This window comes from Homalodisca vitripennis, chromosome 6 (genome assembly GCF_021130785.1).
Source record: "Homalodisca vitripennis isolate AUS2020 chromosome 6, UT_GWSS_2.1, whole genome shotgun sequence".
Taxonomy (NCBI): domain Eukaryota; kingdom Metazoa; phylum Arthropoda; class Insecta; order Hemiptera; family Cicadellidae; genus Homalodisca; species Homalodisca vitripennis.
Window position 1 is genome coordinate 158,032,747 of NC_060212.1, and position 21,963 is coordinate 158,054,709.

The 21,963-nt window shown below is 34.4% G+C and overlaps 1 protein-coding gene and 1 long non-coding RNA gene across 2 annotated transcripts in view; one reads left to right on the forward strand and one right to left on the reverse strand.

Annotated features, from left to right (window-relative positions):
* Positions 1 to 282: 282 nt before the first annotated feature.
* The window catches only part of LOC124365071 (centromere/kinetochore protein zw10 homolog), a 47,007-nt gene continuing 25,326 nt past the window's right edge, over positions 283 to 21,963 (reverse strand). The window contains exons 6-10 of the mRNA XM_046820995.1: positions 20,610 to 20,785; positions 17,027 to 17,233; positions 14,350 to 14,487; positions 7,506 to 7,639; positions 283 to 670 (exon numbers count right to left, since the gene is read on the reverse strand). Coding sequence (XP_046676951.1) covers positions 455 to 670; positions 7,506 to 7,639; positions 14,350 to 14,487; positions 17,027 to 17,233; positions 20,610 to 20,785 — 871 coding nt within the window. The 3' untranslated portion in view covers positions 283 to 454. The remainder of the gene's footprint in view (positions 671 to 7,505; positions 7,640 to 14,349; positions 14,488 to 17,026; positions 17,234 to 20,609; positions 20,786 to 21,963) is intronic.
* Positions 561 to 9,726, forward strand: LOC124365074. The gene is made up of 2 exons (XR_006922694.1): positions 561 to 696; positions 7,406 to 9,726. It is a non-coding gene; the product is annotated as an uncharacterized LOC124365074 (long non-coding RNA).

A 21,963-nucleotide genomic window follows, 5' to 3' on the forward strand; every position in this document is an offset into this window, starting at 1 on the left:
TTTCTACTATCAATACATTAAAAATTAAATAAAACTTTAACATTAGTTATGGTCTATAACAAATGAAATTCGGATTGCTATGGATTATCAGTTGGCAGCAGTGGACTACATGCCTAGTCCCAGAGGATAAGTCCAGCCATGAAATATTGAAAATAGTATGTTGTATGAAATAAGGTCAAGTCAAAATGGACATTTGTGATTTAGCATAAAAGATTAGTTTCAATGTTCAAATGTTTTCAAAAATCAAATATCTTGGATAACAATCATGTCAAAAAGTACACATTGTAGTTAAAAAATATTTAATCAAGAAGAGAAAAATAGAAAATATTTTTTTATTACCAACTCAATAGAGCTGTATAAGGAATAAAATATCTGCATTATATACAATATAAAGTTTATACAGAGTATTACAGAAGCACTTATTTTAAACTCTGTATAAAATTATAGCATCTCATCAAATGATCTTGGCAAGGAGTATGGCTCTCCGGTCAGAGATCTGGAAAAGTGCCCGGACCAGGTGTCTGACTTGGTCTGCAGTGAACTCCTGAGCGAGGGGCCCCTTGCCATCGGCCCAACGATCGTCCACCTCTCGCAGTCCTGCACCCAACACCAGCTGTAGTTCTGTGAACTTTGCCCATTTCTTCACGTGCCTGTGAATCTCCTGAGGCTCCTGAATCATAATATTTACAATGTATTGTAAGTTTAAATATAGTACACGGTACAAGACAAGAGGCTTATACTAAGATTTGATAGCAAAATATATTTCAATATTTTATGAAAATCTATTTACTTATCTAATATGTAAAATCAACTTTTAAAAACCTTATGATTCTACATGTACTTCAACTGTCCACAAGTTAACAAAGTTAATTTTAGACAGTTTCAACTATAAAATAAATGTTATTCGGTTTTGAATACCTTTAACTACATGACATATTGAGCACTTGGAATGCTACCAATCATCATAAGGCAAGAATGAGCTTGCTAGCAATTTGAATATAAGGACAACAGAATAATGTTTTGTACTAAAACAATCGAGCTTGAGATTTTGAACTGTAAAATAATCCTAAATTCACATTTAAAAACTTTAAAAAATAATTCTGAACTATTTATTTAGAGCAATGCAAAGAAGTAGATGCCATAAAAAATTAATGTTACCAGAATTTTGCTGTGTTAGCAGTGAAATTTGCATCAATTTAAATTCTTGATCTCTAATAAACTAGTCAATTACCAACTCTACTGCCAATAGTTTTCCACAAGCTACTGGACGAGGTAAGTCATCAAGTAACAAAGTTAGTTTAATGTTTTGTCTAGTTACATGTTCTTCATATACAATGATTTATGTTTCTCAATTAAGTAATGTAGATGCTTTTTCTGAAATATCTGTTTTTCAAGAATTGTATGGAAAACAAGGGTTCTTATTCTTCAAATTTCAATCTTAGAACTACATTTTGATCAGTTTAGTGATAAAAATAATATTTAATTAAAAATTATGTAATAAATTTAAGGAATTGAATTAATATTAGTTTATTTTGTATTGGAATATAAAAGGGCCAAATAAGTCATTTAATCATATTTGTACATAATATTTCAGAGTGACTCTAAAAACAAAATAATAATTATAATATAGAAATTTTTAGAATTTTTTCCATGCATCCATATTTATAAATAAAGTATATAGACCGTAGTTATGTACCACGTTCTTGTTTGGGACGTGCTATATTAAATCTTCAGTATGCATCATAACCTTCATTTACTCTAAAACTTTTTATGCATCATGCCAGTTATACACACACATTATAGACCGTAGTTATGTACCACATTCCTGTTTGGGACGTGCTATATTAAATCTTCAGTATGCATCATAACCTTCATTTACACTAAAACTTTTTATGTACCATGCCAGTTATACACACACATTATAGACCGTAGTTATGTACCACATTCCTGTTTGGGACGTGCTATATTAAATCTTCAGTATGCATCATAACCTTCATTTACACTAAAACTTTTTATGCATCATGCCAGTTATACACACACATTATAGACCGTAGTTATGTACCACATTCCTGTTTGGGACGTGCTATATTAAATCTTCAGTATGCATCATAACCTTCATTTACACTAAAACTTTTTATGCATCATGCCAGTTATACACACACATTATAGACCGTAGTTATGTACCACATTCCTGTTTGGGACATGCTATATTAAATCTTCAGTATGCATCATAACCTTCATTTACACTAAAACTTTTTATGCATCATGCCAGTTATACACACACATTATACACCGTAGTTATGTACCACGTTCTTGTTTGGGAAGTGCTATATTAAATCTTCAGTATGCATCATAACCTTCATTTACACTAAAACTTTTTATGCATCATGCCAGTTATACACACACATTATACACCGTAGTTATGTACCACATTCCTGTTTGGGACATGCTATATTAAATCTTCAGTATGCATCATAACCTTCATTTACACTAAAACTTTTTATGCATCATGCCAGTTATACACACACATTATAGACCGTAGTTATGTACCACATTCCTGTTTGGGACATGCTATATTAAATCTTCAGTATGCATCATAACCTTCATTTACACTAAAACTTTTTATGTATCATGCCAGTTATACACACACATTATACACCGTAGTTATGTACCACATTCCTGTTTGGGACATGCTATATTAAATCTTCAGTATGCATCATAACCTTCATTTACACTAAAACTTTTTATGTACCATGCCAGTTATACACACACATTATAGACCGTAGTTATGTACCACATTCCTGTTTGGGACGTGCTATATTAAATCTTCAGTATGCATCATAACCTTCATTTACACTAAAACTTTTTATGCATCATGCCAGTTATACACACACATTATAGACCGTAGTTATGTACCACATTCCTGTTTGGGACATGCTATATTAAATCTTCAGTATGCATCATAACCTTCATTTACACTAAAACTTTTTATGCATCATGCCAGTTATACACACACATTATAGACCGTAGTTATGTACCACATTCCTGTTTGGGACATGCTATATTAAATCTTCAGTATGCATCATAACCTTCATTTACACTAAAACTTTTTATGCATCATGCCAGTTATACACACACATTATACACCGTAGTTATGTACCACGTTCTTGTTTGGGACATGCTATATTAAATCTTCAGCATGCATCATAACCTTCATTTACACTAAAACTTTTTATGCATCATGCCAGTTATACACACACATTATACACCGTAGTTATGTACCACATTCTGTTTGGGACATGCTATATTAAATCTTCAGTATGCATCATAACCTTCATTTACACTAAAACTTTTTATGCATCATGCCAGTTATACACACACATTATAGACCGTAGTTATGTACCACATTCTGTTTGGGACATGCTATATTAAATCTTCAGTATGCATCATAACCTTCATTTACACTAAAACTTTTTATGCATCATGCCAGTTAGTTACACACACATTATACACCGTAGTTATGTACCACATTCCGTTTGGGACATGCTATATTAAATCTTCAGTATGCATCATAACCTTCATTTACACTAAAACTTTTTATGCATCATGCCAGCACACACACACATTATAGACCGTAGTTATGTACCACATTCCTGTTTGGGACATGCTATATTAAATCTTCAGTATGCATCATAACCTTCATTTACACTAAAACTTTTTATGCATCATGCCAGTTATACACACACATTATAGACCGTAGTTATGTACCACATTCCTGTTTGGGACATGCTATATTAAATCTTCAGTATGCATCATAACCTTCATTTACACTAAAACTTTTTATGCATCATGCCAGTTATACACACACATTATAGACCGTAGTTATGTACCACATTCCTGTTTGGGACATGCTATATTAAATCTTCAGTATGCATCATAACCTTCATTTACACTAAAACTTTTTATGCATCATGCCAGTTATACACACACATTATAGACCGTAGTTATGTACCACATTCCTGTTTGGGACATGCTATATTAAATCTTCAGTATGCATCATAACCTTCATTTACACTAAAACTTTTTATGCATCATGCCAGTTATACACACACATTATAGACCGTAGTTATGTACCACATTCCTGTTTGGGACGTGCTATATTAAATCTTCAGTATGCATCATAACCTTCATTTACACTAAAACTTTTTATGCATCATGCCAGTTATACACACACATTATAGACCGTAGTTATGTACCACATTCCTGTTTGGGACGTGCTATATTAAATCTTCAGTATGCATCATAACCTTCATTTACACTAAAACTTTTTATGCATCATGCCAGTTATACACACACATTATAGACCGTAGTTATGTACCACATTCCTGTTTGGGACGTGCTATATTAAATCTTCAGCATGCATCATAACCTTCATTTACACTAAAACTTTTTATGCATCATGCCAGTTATACACACACATTATAGACCGTAGTTATGTACCACATTCCTGTTTGGGACATGCTATATTAAATCTTCAGTATGCATCATAACCTTCATTTACACTAAAACTTTTTATGCATCATGCCAGTTATACACACACATTATAGACCGTAGTTATGTACCACATTCCTGTTTGGGACGTGCTATATTAAATCTTCAGTATGCATCATAACCTTCATTTACACTAAAACTTTTTATGCATCATGCCAGTTATACACACACATTATAGACCGTAGTTATGTACCACATTCCTGTTTGGGACGTGATATATTAAATCTTCAGTATGCATCATAACCTTCATTTACTCTAAAACTTTTTATGCATCATGCCAGTTATACACACACACATTATAGACCGTAGTTATGTACCACATTCCTGTTTGGGACGTGCTATATTAAATCTTCAGTATGCATCATAACCTTCATTTACACTAAAACTTTTTATGCATCATGCCAGTTATACACACACATTATAGACCGTAGTTATGTACCACATTCTTGTTTGGGACGTGCTATATTAAATCTTCAGTATGCATCATAACCTTCATTTACACTAAAACTTTTTATGCATCATGCCAGTTATACACACACATTATAGACCGTAGTTATGTACCACATTCCTGTTTGGGACGTGATATATTAAATCTTCAGTATGCATCATAACCTTCATTTACACTAAAAACTTTTTATGCATCATGCCAGTTATACACACACATTATAGACCGTAGTTATGTACTCACATTCCTGTTTGGGACGTGCTATATTAAATCTTCAGTATGCATCATAACCTTCATTTACACTAAAACTTTTTATGCATCATGCCAGTTATACACACACATTATAGACCGTAGTTTATGTACCACATTCCTGTTTGGGACGTGCTATATTAAATCTTCAGTATGCATCATAACCTTCATTTACACTAAAACTTTTTATGTACCATGCCAGTTAACAACACACATTATAGACCGTAGTTAGTGTACCACGTTCCTGGTTTTGGGACGTGATATATTAAATCTTCAGTATGCATCATAACCTTCATTTTACACTAAAACTTTTTATGCATCATGCCAGTTATACACACACATTATAGACCGTAGTTATGTACCACATTCCTGTTTGGGACGTGATATATTAAATCTTCAGCATGCATCATAACCTTCATTTACATTAAAACTTTTTATGCATCATGCCAGTTATACACACACATTATAGACCGTAGTTATGTACCACATTCCTGTTTTGGGACGTGCTATATTAAATCTTCAGTATGCATCATAACCTTCATTTACACTAAAACTTTTTATGCATCATGCCAGTTATACACACACATTATAGACCGTAGTTATGTACCACATTCCTGTTTGGGACGTGATATATTAAATCTTCAGTATGCATCATAACCTTCATTTACTCTAAAACTTTTTATGCATCATGCCAGTTATACACACACATTATAGACCGTAGTTATGTACCACATTCCTGTTTGGGACGTGATATATTAAATCTTCAGTATGCATCATAACCTTCATTTACCCTAAAAACTTTTATGCATCATGCCAGTTATACACACACATTATAGACCGTAGTTATGTACCACATTCTGTTTTGGGACGTGCTATATTAAATCTTCAGTATGTACCTATGTACCATGCCAGTTATACACATTATAGACCTTGTACCACGTTCTTGTTTGGACGTGCTATATTAAATCTTCAGTATGCATCATAACCTTCATTTACACTAAAACTTTTTATGCACCACAGTTATACACGTAGTTATGTACCACATTTTTAAATCTTCAGCATGCAGAACCTTCATTTACATTAAAAACTTTTTATGCATCATGCAGTTATACACCGTAGTTATGTACACATTCCTGTTTGGGACGTGATATATTAATCTTCAGCATGCAATCATGCATTCATGCCAGTTATACACACACATTATAGACCGTAGTTATGTACCAATTCTGTTTGGGACGTGATATCTGCAGTATGTGCATCATGCCAGTTATACACACACATTATAGACCTAGTTATGTACCACATTCCTGTTTGACTGCTATATTAAATCTTCAGTATGCATCATAACCTTCATTTACATCTAAAACTTTTTATGTACCATGCCAGTTTTATACACACACATTATAGACCGTAGTTATGTAACACTATATTAAATCTTCAGTATGCCCCAAAAACCTTTACACTAAAACTTTTTTATGCATATGCCAGTTTATACACCGTAGTTATGTACACGTCTTGTTTACGTGCATTCAGTATGCATCATAAACCTTCATTTACACTAAACTTTTTATGCATCATGCCAGTTATACACCGTAGTTATGTACCACGTTCTTGTTTGGGACGTGCTATATTAAATCTTCAGTATGCATCATAACCTTCATTTACACTAAAACTTTTTATGTACCATGCCAGTTATACATACACATTCAGGAGCGAACCAACTGAGGAGAGAGGGGGGGGGGAATGGGACCTGTCCCTCCCCCAAGAGCATTTTACTTTAAAAATAAAATCCCTATTAGTTTATTTTGGGCTAAAAATTACATTTATGTTGGAACTTTCAAATCAATTATGATCAAATATATAATTCCAAACTATTTTAATTTACAAAATAAACAACACACATATAATTCTATTTCGTTCAAAACGCTAAATATACCACTGTCACGCAGCAACTACAAAAGTTAGGTTAGTTCTTATTATTTCTTATGGCTTCTCCCTGTACTCGGTACTTTCAGTAAGCAAATGCAAAATGTACTCGTACGAATTTTAAATCATACGTTACAGAGTATAAATAGTATAGAAGACGTATCAAATTTTGGTTTTAGTGGAAATCTGTCTTGATATTAATGAATATCACTTTGTGAATATCATATATTGCAGGCGAATGAGTCTGGGACACAGATTGGTATGATCTGAAAATTGATAGAGAGACGAGTACTTAACAGGTAGTGTCATAGAGTAACTCTACAGGAAACCATACCGGGAAGACCAGAGGAGCCTTTTGTTGTATAAGTGAGAAGACCTCCACAAGCTGAGCCGCTGTGTCTGCTGGGATATCCTCGGCCGACAACACCTTCTGAACAATCTCCTCCACAAAGGCGTTACACAGTAGACCTGTTAACATCACATACTTTGTAATGTGGCTGTGTAAATATTAATTTATGTTTAGAGACTTTCGTTTGATTAATAGCTCATAATTAAGAAAGAAGATATGATTTATAATAAAGTTTTGATACTGCCTTCAAATACCTCACTTTTAAGGGGTCTAAAAATAAAGATGTGATTACACAAATGCCCGAATATTAAACACACCTAGAATATAATTTATCAATACATAGTTGGTGTTAAATTTAATAACAGATGAGTGATTAATTTTCAGTTTAAACCATGAAATCAACATATTAAAGTACATTTTAAAATGGATTAATAACAGAAAATACTTACTTTATTAATAACAGAAAATTTATGAAAAATTTACCTGATGGTTGAGTTATCAAAATATTTTAAAGTGATAGGTTTTGGATCAGCGTAACCTTCAGGGTTTTTTAACTTTTTCAATATAGGTAATATACATAGAGTTTAGAGTAACATACTAGAGTTTTAGACTAGGGGAAAAAGAACTCAATTTAAATAATTTATTTCTATGTTGTGAGATGAGAAGTAAATTTTTGTTTGGTTGTGTACTGATATTGTGTAACCAAATATATTCTAAATTTATATTTTTATACAAGTAAATAAGAATTTAATAATAATTTAACACAGTATGGATGCGATTGTTAGGATTACAGTTATCAAAAATTCCGGCTCATCCAAAGTAGAATAATAAGAATGAAATGTTTTTTGTAATATAGTTATTATTGGTATAAATCCATTTTAAAACAAAAAGTTACTCAATTAAACTTTGTAATGGATTATTTTATATGTTACTACAGAATGACAATCATATAAACACTGTAAAATGTCTTTTGTGAGTGTTATGGCAGTGAACAAGTCATAAATAAGCAAGCCAGACTGTGTTGTCAGCTGTAGCGATGTTCCGTGCACCCGCCAAGATATTTTTTTTGTTTATACAGATAAATGTGTCTTACTTTGTAAACTTACCTACATAACAGGAGATAGCCTACGTGATATTACACAATTAAGCTATTAGCTTGCTTTCCGTTAAGGATTGATTACTGTAAATGCGTACGTTCGTACGTATGTGTGTGATGTCGCTGTTCAGTTTCAGATATCAATACTAACCAGAAGCAGTTATAATGGTGGTCTGCCTTACTAGAAATTTCAATTACTGATATCCGAAATAGTCTTGATTTCATCGACTTCAGATTATCGAGCCCCTGGTGTAACAGTAGAGTCAGTCTTTTAAGTAAATTACTAAAGGAAACATAGTAAAAGGAGATTTTTAACACTCTTATGGCTGTCTTTTGCAGTTGGAGCAGTGGCTCAGGTACTCAAGCACAGCCACACAGTACAATAAAAAATATTTCAATAATGAAAAAATACCCATAATAAGTAATTTTCAATACTTTAGTCCTTCAACATTCTTCAAACATAGCATGATGAGCTTGGGCATTTTTGTAACATTTATATTTACCATTCCAGCTTATACTTTTATTTAAATTTAGTTATAAAATGTTTGTTTCTTAACTTCCCAATTGTAACATTATTCAAACCCGATTTAATGTAGAGGGCTTCAATTTTTGACTGTTTTTAAATGCACTAAATACATTTCTGAATTGTTAAGTTGCACACTATCTCTTCTAAACTTTTCATTTAACCCAAATCGTGAAATTCTTGCTGATATTCTTTGTTGGAGCTGTTCCGCCAGGATCACCGTCTGTACTATTCGTATAGGCATTCATGTTGCTTGAATTTCTAAAACTACAACTTCATCAGCTTTGTGTTTTTTACGTCTGCAAACACAGGGTCAGCTAAGCCTCATTTTATGATGCAAAAAAATCACCTAAGATTGCTGTTTGTAATGATAGACCAATAAAAGGGGTTGAATGTAACAAACCTCTTATTTTTGAGAAGCATGTAAAATAAAACTGGACTTACACTTTGGAAGAACAATAAAAATGAAATTTCAGTAGATATTTTGTGTTTTATTCTTAAAAAACTATTATAAGTATAAATGCATGTAGTGTAAATACATTGTAATAGGACAGCCAAAAATAAAATATATATAATGCAAGCAATTGCATACCGTTTCTCTCATTTCTTAACTGGTGTATTTTAACGCAATTTGATTCAGTTACTTTAGCATTTTATATACAAAATTATAAATGAATTATGATTAACTGAGGTATTATTTTGAGTACAATCAATCAATCAATCATTTATTGTCAGAACACAAAGTGTATAACAACGTCAACAGTTAAAGGATAACAACAATCCACACTAAACGTATAATTATTAAATACAAATACATTTTAAAAATACATCAACCCTTAAATACATGTTTTTATTTACTATATTAAAGATTAAAGTCTTTGGTCATTTTGTAAGACATTGTCAAAACGGTGAATATTTTGTTTCAATAAAACTAGGCCTAATTTAAAATTACAATTTAACAGTCTAGGTTTAAAATTAACTAAAAATTTATAAAATACAGAGATGCCAGAGGACCAAAACCAGGTTGAAAGTTACCCTATACATCAAAGTACTCACTTACACTATACAAGCATCTTTCAGTCAACCATAACTTAATAGCAATTTTAAAACCTGTTTAGGGACATGCCTTTTGGCGTCACTAGGTAATGCATTGAAATAACTTAATGCCTTGATACGAGGGTCTTCCAGAAAGTAAGGAAGATTGCGCATCACGGGCGGCGCAGTTCCCCCACCACCGCGGTAGATAGCTTCTTCGTTAGCCACACCTTCTGCCTCAGTGTGAGCTGAGTAGCGGTACCGTGAGGTCACGTTTGCGTCTCCTGTGAAAGTTTAAAATGGCGGCGTTAATTGAAAATCCCGCCAAGTGTGAACTGCGTAGTGTGATACGGTTTCTGAATGCACAGAATGTTCGACCTATTGAAATTTATAGGCAAATTAAGGCAGTTTACGGTGACAATGCGATGAACGAGTCATCAGTGAGAAAATGGTGCACGACGAGGAACGAAGTGGAAGGCCGTCACTCGTTACTGACGAGTTGGCAGCGAAAGTTGATGGAAAAATTCAACAAAACCGTCGTTTTCACTTTGAGTGGTCTAGTGGAATTTTTTCCACAAATTTCAAGGTCGCTTTTTGCACGAAATAGTGACTGAACGTCTTGGTTATCAGAAAATGTGTGCTCGTTGGGTTGCCTAAGATTCTTACTGATGTCCACAAGACTAAACGGATGGGAGCAGCTCTTGAGTTTTTGACTCAGTATGACGAAGAAGGTGATGCGTTTCTTGACCGCATCGTAACGGGGTGACGAAACTTGGGTTTCCTATCGAACCCCGGAAACAAAAGCTCCAGTCAATGGAATGGCATCACTCGAATTCACCAACAAAAAAACAGGAAAGAAAAACCAAATTTGAACACCAGGAAATTGATGGCAACAGTTTTTTTTGGGACCGAAAAGGCCTAATCCATGTGGAGTTCATGCCGAGAGGCGAAACAATCAACTCAGAGGCCTACATCGAGACCTTGCATCGGCTTCGCCGCGCTATTCAGAACAAACGACGCGGAATGCTGTCGTCGAAAGTGGTGCTGATCCACGACAATGCTCGGCCTCATTGCAGTGCACGAACCAAAGCAGAACTCAATTCTTTCAAATGGCAAATCTTCGGACACCCTCCGTATAGTCCAGATCTGGCTCCGAGTGACTATCACTTGTTTTTCCAAAGTTGAAAGTGTTTTTAGGCGGAAAAAAACTTTTTGGGTGACGAAGACCTCAAAGAAGGAGTAAAAAACGTGGCTTCATTCCTTGGCGGCAGAACAGTAAATAACGTCGGTATAGAAAAACTGGTGCCCACGCTACAACAAGTGCCTTGACAGTTCCGGCGATTTTGTAGAAAAATAGAGTAAGTTTATAAGTATTTATAAATAAATTTTCATGCTCTTATCTTTTGTTTTTATTGACTTATAACAAAACGTTCTTTACTTTCTGGAAGACCCTCGTATATAAAGCTGTTTTGAGTGCTAGAGTAATTATATCTTTTTGTAACAATATTATGCCTATTCCTTGTTTCATAGCCATGAATATCAGTTATATGTTGAAAGCCATAGAGGTTTTCTTTAATGTACATTAGTGAAGAAAAAACATACATTGATGGAGGGAAAGAATGCCTAATTTTATAAAATATGGTCTACAGTGAGTCAAATCTGGCAAACTGCAAATAAGCCTAATGATTATTTTTTGCAAAACAAACAACTTATCACAATAGCCAGAGTTTCCCCAAAGAATGAATTCCATAGTTTAGCTGACTATGTACAAAGGCATAATACACACTAAGCAGGATGTCCCGAGTTACTTTATTTCTTAAAGATCTTATCAAGAATATGCCTTTTGAAATCTTTGTTGCCACATAATCGATATGATGTTGCCATTTTAAATCACTCTGCAAATATATGCAAAGAAAACTTGAGAGGAGGATCACAGCCCCCTTTATTTGAAAGACTTAAAGTGAGATCTTGTGTTTTTTGAGAGTTTAGCTTAAGTTTGTTGGCACTACACCAATCGAGGATGGTCTCAGAACTGTCTGTTAAAATGGCATTGTATTATCTACACACTTATCTTGTATACACATTCCCAAGTCATCTGCAAACAAAAAGGTCTTTATACTGTTACTTTGCAAATTGTATGGAAGGTCGTTGATATACAGGACAAAAAGCATTGGCTCCAAAATGGAACCTTGTGGAACTCCATGGCGTACATACAGTGTGCTAGAAAAGTTGCCGTTTAGGAACACGGTTTGATGTCTATTTTCTAAATATGATTTTAACAGGCTTACAACAGAATTACTGAAAAAGTAATAAGGTAACTTATTTACTAAGATGTTGTGGTCCACAGTGTCAAAGGCCTTGGACATATCATAGGATCTCAGAACTACACTATTATGGTTTCTCAATACCTTCATAGGAGTTGATAATTACTTGTTGAACAGCTTCAACAGTGCTCTTCTTTGGTCTAAAGCCAAACTGACTTTTTGACAATAAGTCATTGATTTCCAAAAAGTGCACAAGCTGACCATGGTAAAAAGTCGCTCCAAGACTTTTGACACCTGTGGGCACAATAGATATAGGTCTATAATTGTCACATAACTCTTTTGCTCCTCTTTTGTGTATGGGTATTACCTTACTAACCTTCAATAAGTCAGGAAAAACACTTTGAGTGATACTTAAATTGATAATAAGAGTAGAATGGTTCATGTTTCTTTTAAAATGGAAGAAGTTGATCCTGTTTATAGAACTAAGTTAGCTTCATATTCAAAGTTAGATTATTAATATTCATCATGAACTACGATGGTGCCCAATATAGACCACCTTTTTATTTATTTATTTTTTTTTGTTCTCTTAGGACAAGAAGCTTATAAATTGCACTTAGTCCTGTAAGAACCTTTGCGCTGCTTCCGGAGTGACAGGATATTCAGGATGGGTAAGGGTAGAGAGTAGGGACCGCCTCCTATTGAGATCCACGAGGAAGAATTAGGGCACTACATCTTAGGGAAGAAGGGGAGACCAGCTCTGAAGTAGGCAGGGGGTGGCACACCCTTGTTGAGGCTAGCAAGAACCTCTGAGGTTAGGAAACAAACCCCACCAACTCCAACAGTCATCTCCCACAGTAGACTAGACCTATCGAATTGCCAATGAACCTCAGAATCTCGACATTTGCGGTTGCCTGGACATCCATAAGGTTGCCCAGATTTAAGTGACACATCGGTTTTTGCTGTGCCCAGTGGTGGGTTCAACCGGAAGGTATAAACCAGCCAGAAGTGATTCCTGCTGGGTATATAGACCACCCTCCATTCTGATTCAATGTTTTAAGAGCCGAGCCTTCTTTAATGGTTGCCATCTTCGTTGTAACCCCATAAAAACAATAACTAACTTCAAACACTTTTACGACCCTGTTTTTGGTCATAAAATTATGGGATGTGTCTCATTTTAAAGATATGGTTAAGAATTCAAACACTTTCTTTAAATTTTGTATGTTTGTATTGGTTGTTCAGAAAAAATCACACAGTTTTTTTACTTCATTGTTTAAAATGAGAACTAAAAAAGTATACACTTTACAAGACTTTTCAATGCATGTTTATCATATCTTTGAAATGAGGCATCTCCCATAATTCTGCGACTAAAGCAAGAGTGTAAAAGTGTGTAAAGTTTAAAATCGTTCTTATAGGCTAAAACTCAAGGGTGTTTTACTAAAACTGACTCTTAATATTGACAGTGAAAAAAATTCTTTGTGTCCTATTTCTTCAGAAATAGTTTTTCTTAATTTTAGGCTCTGATTTCATAGTACTCTAATCTTTGCAAAAGAGTCTATCTAAAGGAGTCAAAGGCCTTGGACAGATCATAGAATGTGGCTGTGCCTAAGGCCTGACTAAGTAGGTAATGTTTGTTTAAATTTGTTGATTGTAGTGTTTTGAATTTTTAACATTTTTATGATGATTTTTCATATGTTTTACAGCCTGAAGATGTCACTGTAGTCTCGAAACTATAGTAAAGTTTTAAATGCATTGACAAAAAGATGATCCAGACATATAACAGATTAAACTAAATAAGGTTCCAGGTAAATACATAATGTATGGAAAACTGCCTCCTCCTTTCGTGTACATTTATACGTACAACTAACACTGTAAGCGATTAAATCTATTGTCACAGACAAGCTTTGAACTTACCCAAGGCTTTGCAGTAGTTGTTGTCGGGTAGGACATGTTGCCACACAGTCTGCAGTAGTGCAAGCTGCCGCAAACATTGACGTATCGCCTTCTCTATATCTTCTGGGAACTTAGGGCTGTCACTCAATGTAACTAGGCCTGTTGGGAAATATTATATTATTAAAGCTTTTTACTTGTCAATGTATGAATCTGAAGTCACTTATAGAGTAAAAATGTGGAAACACTTTGGGTCAGTAATTCAATCTACAGATACATCAGACATGATAATATGAGTAGAATGGTTTATGTTTCTTTTAAAACGGCAGAAGTTGATCTGTTTATAGAATTAAGTTACCTTCATCTTCATTGTACACAATGAACTAAGATGGTGCCCAATATAGACCACTGAGGCAATCTAACATTTGTCTTTCTTCCATTCTGAGTCTTAAGACAGAGTCTTCCAACTCTTAAGATAATACAGATAATCAGTACCAGAAAGTCTTATCAATGTTAGATATTAGCAGAAGATATCTATTACGTCTGAAATCCAATTCAACTTTCTTTAATTCCTCTTTTAACCCTTTTAGGACTGCGCGTTTTCAGATTTTCTATGCCTAAAAGACCGCCTTGTATTTTTAAAAAGTGTAAGGGTTTGGGGAAAAAATTGTATATTCTAAAGTAGTGGAGATATTTCAACATTTTTTTCTGCATGAAGTGACTAACAATAAGAAAATAGGGTTTACTTTGTGCAAATCAAAAAAAGGTTTGTTAACACCTATAAATAAAAAGTTTTTGGAAAAAAAAATTTTTTTTTGTTTACAGGAATTTTGTGTAATCTAAAAAAAAATAGAACAGTCCACACATATAGATACATGTATTTACAAGTTATTGCTTAGGAGATTGCAACTTATTTCAATACTTTCTTCAATAAATGGCTGAGATACGAGGAAAAATAATAATAATGGTAAAAATTAGAAAAATAGATAGAAGCAGAAAAAGATAACTTAACGACAGAGAACAGGCCAATTAAGCAGTAATGAAACAATATTTTGTCTCTAACTCAGTTATTTCATGGTCTTATTAAGTTTGAAAGTTCATGAGAACTATTCTAAAACTTACTCATACTAATAAACTAAAAATAAATTATTTTGCACACAGAAGAAATGTTACAGAACTGCTGACAAGTCTAACAAACATGTTTGGTGAGGCACACTCTATGTAAGCCTTTATTACATTTGACACAGGCAGTTCTGGATCTCTTCATTTTACCACCACTTTGAAGACTAATTTTACTGCATACAGCACAACATTTTTCTTGTTTCCCTGGTAACTTGAATATTCCATAAGTTTGAGTAGAAGAGCTGGCAGCCGGCTGGTTGTCTGGAGCATCACCGCCACCACCAGTACCACTGGGAGTCTTCATCCGTAGCCATTCCTCAGTTATGTCTTTTAGTCATTTTGAAGCACGATAATCGTCTAAACACAATGAACAAAACGTAAACAAACTCGGCAGGCCGCGTCAGTCAGCTGGCGGTGGCGATCGCGTGTTGGTCGCGGCTGAGAGCTAGCGCTAACACGCTATTACCAATAGGTAACTGCCACAGCAAATTTTGGTAGAGCCAGAGCCGGGCTGTGGATTAGCTTTCTCTTACAGTAAAGCTCTAGTAAATTGGAGAAAGACCTCAGGACTGAAGAATCAAAAATCTCTTCATATGTTAAACAGTGATTAGATCTAAGCAAGGTGGACATACAATTAGTATTTTAGATGCTAACAGAAAATGGTCCTTTACGAAAGACTCTGCAGAGAGGCAGAAGAGTTAATGGAGCTCACATGACTAAACTATTTATAAAACCAGGAAAAAATTCCTAGGAGCATATCTCTCGAGCCCAAAGGATATCTGGGAACAGGAGCCTACAAATACAAGGGCTGAGTTTTTTCAACCTCCGGTCTCATGCCATAAAGAGCAGACAAGTGGCAGGTAGATAGCCAAACTGAGATGCACTTTAAAGGAGGACAAGGATGCAAGTCTGTCACTAGAGACAGCCTTGTTGAACGAGTTAACAAAGTGCTTAGAACTTCTCTTTACTATCTTACAAAACATTTGGGCTACAAAAAAAAACTGTGCTCGCTGAGTGCCAAAGATGTTGACTGACACCTATTAATACTCGCCGAATTCCATGACATATTTGACATTCCTTGAATTCAACATTTTGCCATCTTTAAACTTTCAACACCATTCATGCACACCATCACTCATATAATGTTTTCTCCCTAAACACAGCACATTCTTCGATGGATTTCTGCTGCACTATTCCCTTCTCCTTGCGGGAAACGTATAACTTACTCAATTTACATTTGGCGGGAAAATCACTAGAGGCGGCCTTGACTGCAGCTCACCGAAAACTGGCTGCTTAAACTCTACAGTAACAAATGTTGTAGTGAGGAAAATGCATTATCGACTACTGCGCACACCACTGACCTGTCACTTGTCTAGCCGTCATGGCATGAGATTGGAGGTTGAAAAAAAGGCTGTATAGTATAGTTGGTTTTTGCCATAGAAATCTCGGATTTTAGGGTTATATACAAGGAAGGGAGGCGCAAAGGTCCTGTTAGGACAAAGAATAGGGCCTTAAGACTCTTTCTCTCATTTACAAAAAAAAAGAATTAACATTTGTGACAAAACGTTCCAACATTTACCTGAATCTCTGAGGATATCAATGATGTGCTTCTTCTGCATCAGCAATTGTTTACTGAAAACGGAGACAGCCAGCGATCGTAATGTCTCCACGAGGTCAACAAACGTGGTTGTGTGACTTTGAAGCACAGGTGGGAAGGAGGGTTGGTATTTGGGCCCCAGGAACATCAAGTGGTGAGCCAAATACATGGCGTTGTTGTGAAGGATAGCTAAAAAAACAATATAAATAATTAGATAATGATGTAATAATCAACAGTACATTTATGTATGATTATATAAAACAAATTATTTATAATATTAGAAGCAATTTAAAAAACCTATTTTCTTATACATCTAACAGCTTATATGAAAATAAACATAAAAAGTAATTGTAAGCAGAGAGTAAATAATAAAGGAGTAAAAATTGATAGGAAGGACACTTGTACCTACAGTATTATAGTAACTTTCAAACTTTCAATCACAGTTTAATCCGTTGTTTACAGTGTTTTCATACTGGCTGAATTGCATTGTTTACTATTATCACTATTATTATAATATTCATATAGGTGGACAACCACCGTATGGTTTATATGCCATTGGAAACAAGACGAACAGCTGAATAACATAATGTCGTTTTATGTTTCTTTATCTTCATTGTGAATTCAGTGACACTTGCTGAAAACTAGTGGAAATATAATTTTACACTTACCACTAATAATAAGGGAAGAACATATTAGTAACAAAATAAACTATCTCAATTATCTAGAGATGAATGTATTGTAAACTATGCCAATGAATGTTGAGATTGAACTGGATATACTTAAAACTCCAAACGAATTATCTAATTTCGGGTTTCGGAGGCGATAAATTGATCTAGCTAGGTTTCATTTTTAGAAAACATTGTTTTATCCGTGTTTTCAAGCAATGAAAAACTAATACAAAGTCAATATTTATTTATTTTTTATTTCTTTGTTTACATTATATAGTAAATAACATCTGGTAAATGACATCTGACATATCATAACAAGAGTAGTAAGCCAATCTTTACAGCTGATGTTGCATGGGAAATGCCACAGTAAAAATTAAAATTGTTGTATAAATTAATGAAGGTTCAAACCGAATGGAAATCTTTAAGTTGATGAATAACTTCACTCCTTTTAAAATGAAATCTATTTATCTATTTCATATACTTCGTCCCACACGTACTGCTAAAGTCAAATGCCTCCAAACCTTAACTAACATTATACAAGCAGAAAGGTCACATGATTTAGATGAATCAAGAATCAGTCTTTATTACCCATAAGGCACAGATTTACATGCATGAGGTATAGTCAAAAAAACAGGAAGCATGTTGTTCACAATTGTCAAAGGAACTATAAAATTGAGATTAAAAGTACACAAAATATGAAAGTTTTGTGGTTGAAATTTAAGAAAACAACCTTAATTATTTGGTAAATTAGAACTAAATAACAATGTACAGGCAGTGAGAGAAGTGAAAGCCTTAGGTTAATTACTTACAGATTTCAGCAGCAAGAAAGTCAAGAAATTCTTTTACATGATAAAAAGGATTACTTATTAGCCCATTTTGGAGTTTTATTTTAAATTGTTTAAAAGTAAGATTAAGCACTTCTTTAGGCAGCTTATTTAACATAACATTTTATACCCACTATCCTATGACTAGATTGATTTTTTCCAAGTCTAACAAAAGGTACATCAAAATTGTTTTTATTTCGGGTGTTGAAGTTGTGTACCTCAGCCCTTTTTACATGCAAGCAGGGGTTCTTAAAACTAGTTAACAGGATATTAAATATGTATAAATTAACAACAGTTAAAATCTTAAACTTAATAAAAATAGGCCTGCAGTGTTCTCTATGGTTAACTTTAGCTATAACTCTTAAAACCTTTTTTTGTATGACTAGAACATTATTTAGGTGTGGGCTATTCCCCCAAAAAACAATTCCATAGCTGAGAACAGATTGAAAGAGTGAGAAGTACACTGTCTTAACATAGTCATCAGGTAAAATGTCACTTAGCCAACGAAAAAGAAATGTTAATCTGCTTAGCCTAGTACACAGATGCTCTATTTGTTTTTTCCAGCTCAAACTTTGGTCAATCCAAACTCCAAGGAACTTAACCTCTTTGCTAGTGTTAAAATTATTTATTGGAGGTACTGATCTCAGTCCAAAAATAATAGTTTGGGTTTTCTCCTCGTTTAATAAGAGCGAGTTTGGAGAGAACCACTCAGAAACAGTTTTAAGTGAGTGATTAGCCATGTTTTCAAGTTGATTTAGGTCTCTATTGCATGTAAGTAATGTAGTGTCATCTGCATATAGGTATACATTACTTCTTAGACAATATGGTAAGTCATTAGTGGCTATAATGAACAGAAGGGGTCCAAGGGCCGAGCCTTGTGGAACACCACAGTTGCTAGTAGCGATAGAGGACCATACACCCCCTGTATATACCGCTTGCCTTTGATTATGGAGATAACTGTTGAAAATTCAAGAGTTTTATTTTTTTATCCCATAGAAACTAAGTTTATGAAGCAAAGTGCCATGGTCCACGCAGTCAAATGCCTTGCTAAGGTCAATAAAAGAGGCCCAGGCAAAGTTTTTATTTTCAAAGGATGTTTAGATGTCTAAAAGATTTGCGGTACCATGCGTCACAACGTGTAGCTACCGAAAATTATGAGTAACAAGTGACGTCTGCAAGATTTGCGGCAGCGTGCAGCACAACTTGTAGCAGCTACTGAAAATGACAAGCAACAAGAATACCGATTAGAAGAACAAAGACGTCAAGACGGAAGACATTGTAGGGCTTTAAAATTTAATCATTATTTACCAACATATAAATGTGCCGTTACTGCAGCTGTGCAATATCACGTCTTAGAACCATTTGAAATGTGATGTATCTACTGTAGTGCATTGCATTTCCTTGAGAAACGGGTTTCTAATCGCATAATTGAAATTTTGTTGGTGACTGTTGTTTGCGTGGTCAAATTTTAATGGAGCAACCAAAATTTTCAAACTGTCTTTTTTTAAACCGTCACCCATATTCGGAAGAGTATCATAAAAAAAATAAGAAACATAAACGTATCTTTTGCTCTAGCATCCTTTAACGAAGAACAAGGCAGAACAATAAATAGCAATGGCATTTATAGTTTTATCGTTGGTAGACGAGTGTATCATAAAATTAATCCCAAAACATGATTTGCCACAAAAAATACTCAGCAAAGATTGATTTCCTGATATTTTAAGTGATACAGCGAAGATTCCTTTCTTTGTTCGTAGCCAATCAACCATCCTTCCAGTTGAAACAATTCTTCTACCTGCAACTTACTCATTACATGTTGTACAGAGTGTTTCGAGTTGTTACATTTCAATTTAACTGATTTTTGACATAGAGATTTTGTACATACAAAATAATGGCCAACATTTAACTTTTTATTTTTATTGAGCATATCTGCACATGTCTTTCCTTATAAGTAAATAAAACTTTAGATATTTAGTCACTTGCACAAAATTATGTCTCACATTACTTGCCGTAATTGTAAGTTACCAAACATTTTGCTAAATTATGTAATATATACAAAAAATGTTTACGAACCTGACTGTTGAGGAATGGTGTTGAGGAGTCGCTCGTGGAACTCTGGCACAACGTCGCAGTACATGATGAACACATTCCTGGCCGTGTAGAAGAGCTTCACAACACACATATCAGTGTTCTTGGGGATCTCTCGCAGTATTTCATTGACCAAGTCTAGCAGCTCATCTGTACTCTTGCTGCAACAATGTATGACTTTAGCCATTAATGAAGGAAGAATATTCACTAAAATATTATCTGTATATAAGAAAAGCCTCCCCACACATATCAGTACTCTTGGGGATCTCTCACAATACTTCATTGACCAAGTCTAGCAGCTCATCTGCACTCTTGCTGCAATTATGGACAAGGTAGGTATTTCCCTCCTTCTTTACATTAGTACAGTATTGTTAAAAGTGATGTTAATTTTATCCAATGCATAGTAAACTGTTTGAGTTTAAATACTTTAAACGTGTAAACAATTATTGTATTTTAAAATCATTTAATTTTAGTTCTTAGGGTTCCCATTGTTTTGACACTGCTATTGTCATAACTAACATAAAAGTCTTCCAGTTCACACTGCGTCGACTCATCGCTTACACAATTAATTTCATGAATGTACATTAATTAATTCAAGAATTTAATTGTGAAGTTAAGCAATGTTCAACACGGTATGAACCAGAAGACTTCAATTTTGGATTTAATTTGTTTGGTCTTAAACCTCCCATATTTTAACATTGGGAAACCTCAGGTTCAAGTTAACCATTTCTGATTTACAAAGTTATTTACTCAGCTTTTTACATTAACCCTTTGCACTCAGACGTCCGAAATATCGGACATCATTGTTTTGGCCAAAACCTCAGACGTCCGACATTTTGGACATTTGCTGTTTAGGCCCTCGGACGTCCGAAATGTCGGACATTTGGTAAATTCTTTATACTGGCTTTATAAATTATCCAAATGCGGTAAATGTGCGATATACGCAAGCTGGATAGTTGTTGGATGTAAAAACGTAGTAAACCTTTATACTCTATGGCGGTGATTTTGCAGTTTTACATTGTGTTGTAGAGGTTTGTCAACTTCACCTTTTTTCATCAGCTGATTTGATCCCAACTTCAACAGCTGATCTCTTCATTGCTTTGTTTAGTCTGAGAAGTTATTTCAGTCAATAAGGTTATTTCCAAAATGTTTTCAAGCTAAATATTGAAATTATTGGTTTGTAACTAGTACTATGTGTCAAAAATTAGTGACCAATCATCTGATGAAGAACAGCCTACTCGCCAAGTTTCGCCTGTTAGCGAAAATACACTGTTTAGAAATATTATTGAAAGTGGTGTGGGTTATGTTGACGATCTGAGTGATAGTTTTGTCAGTAACA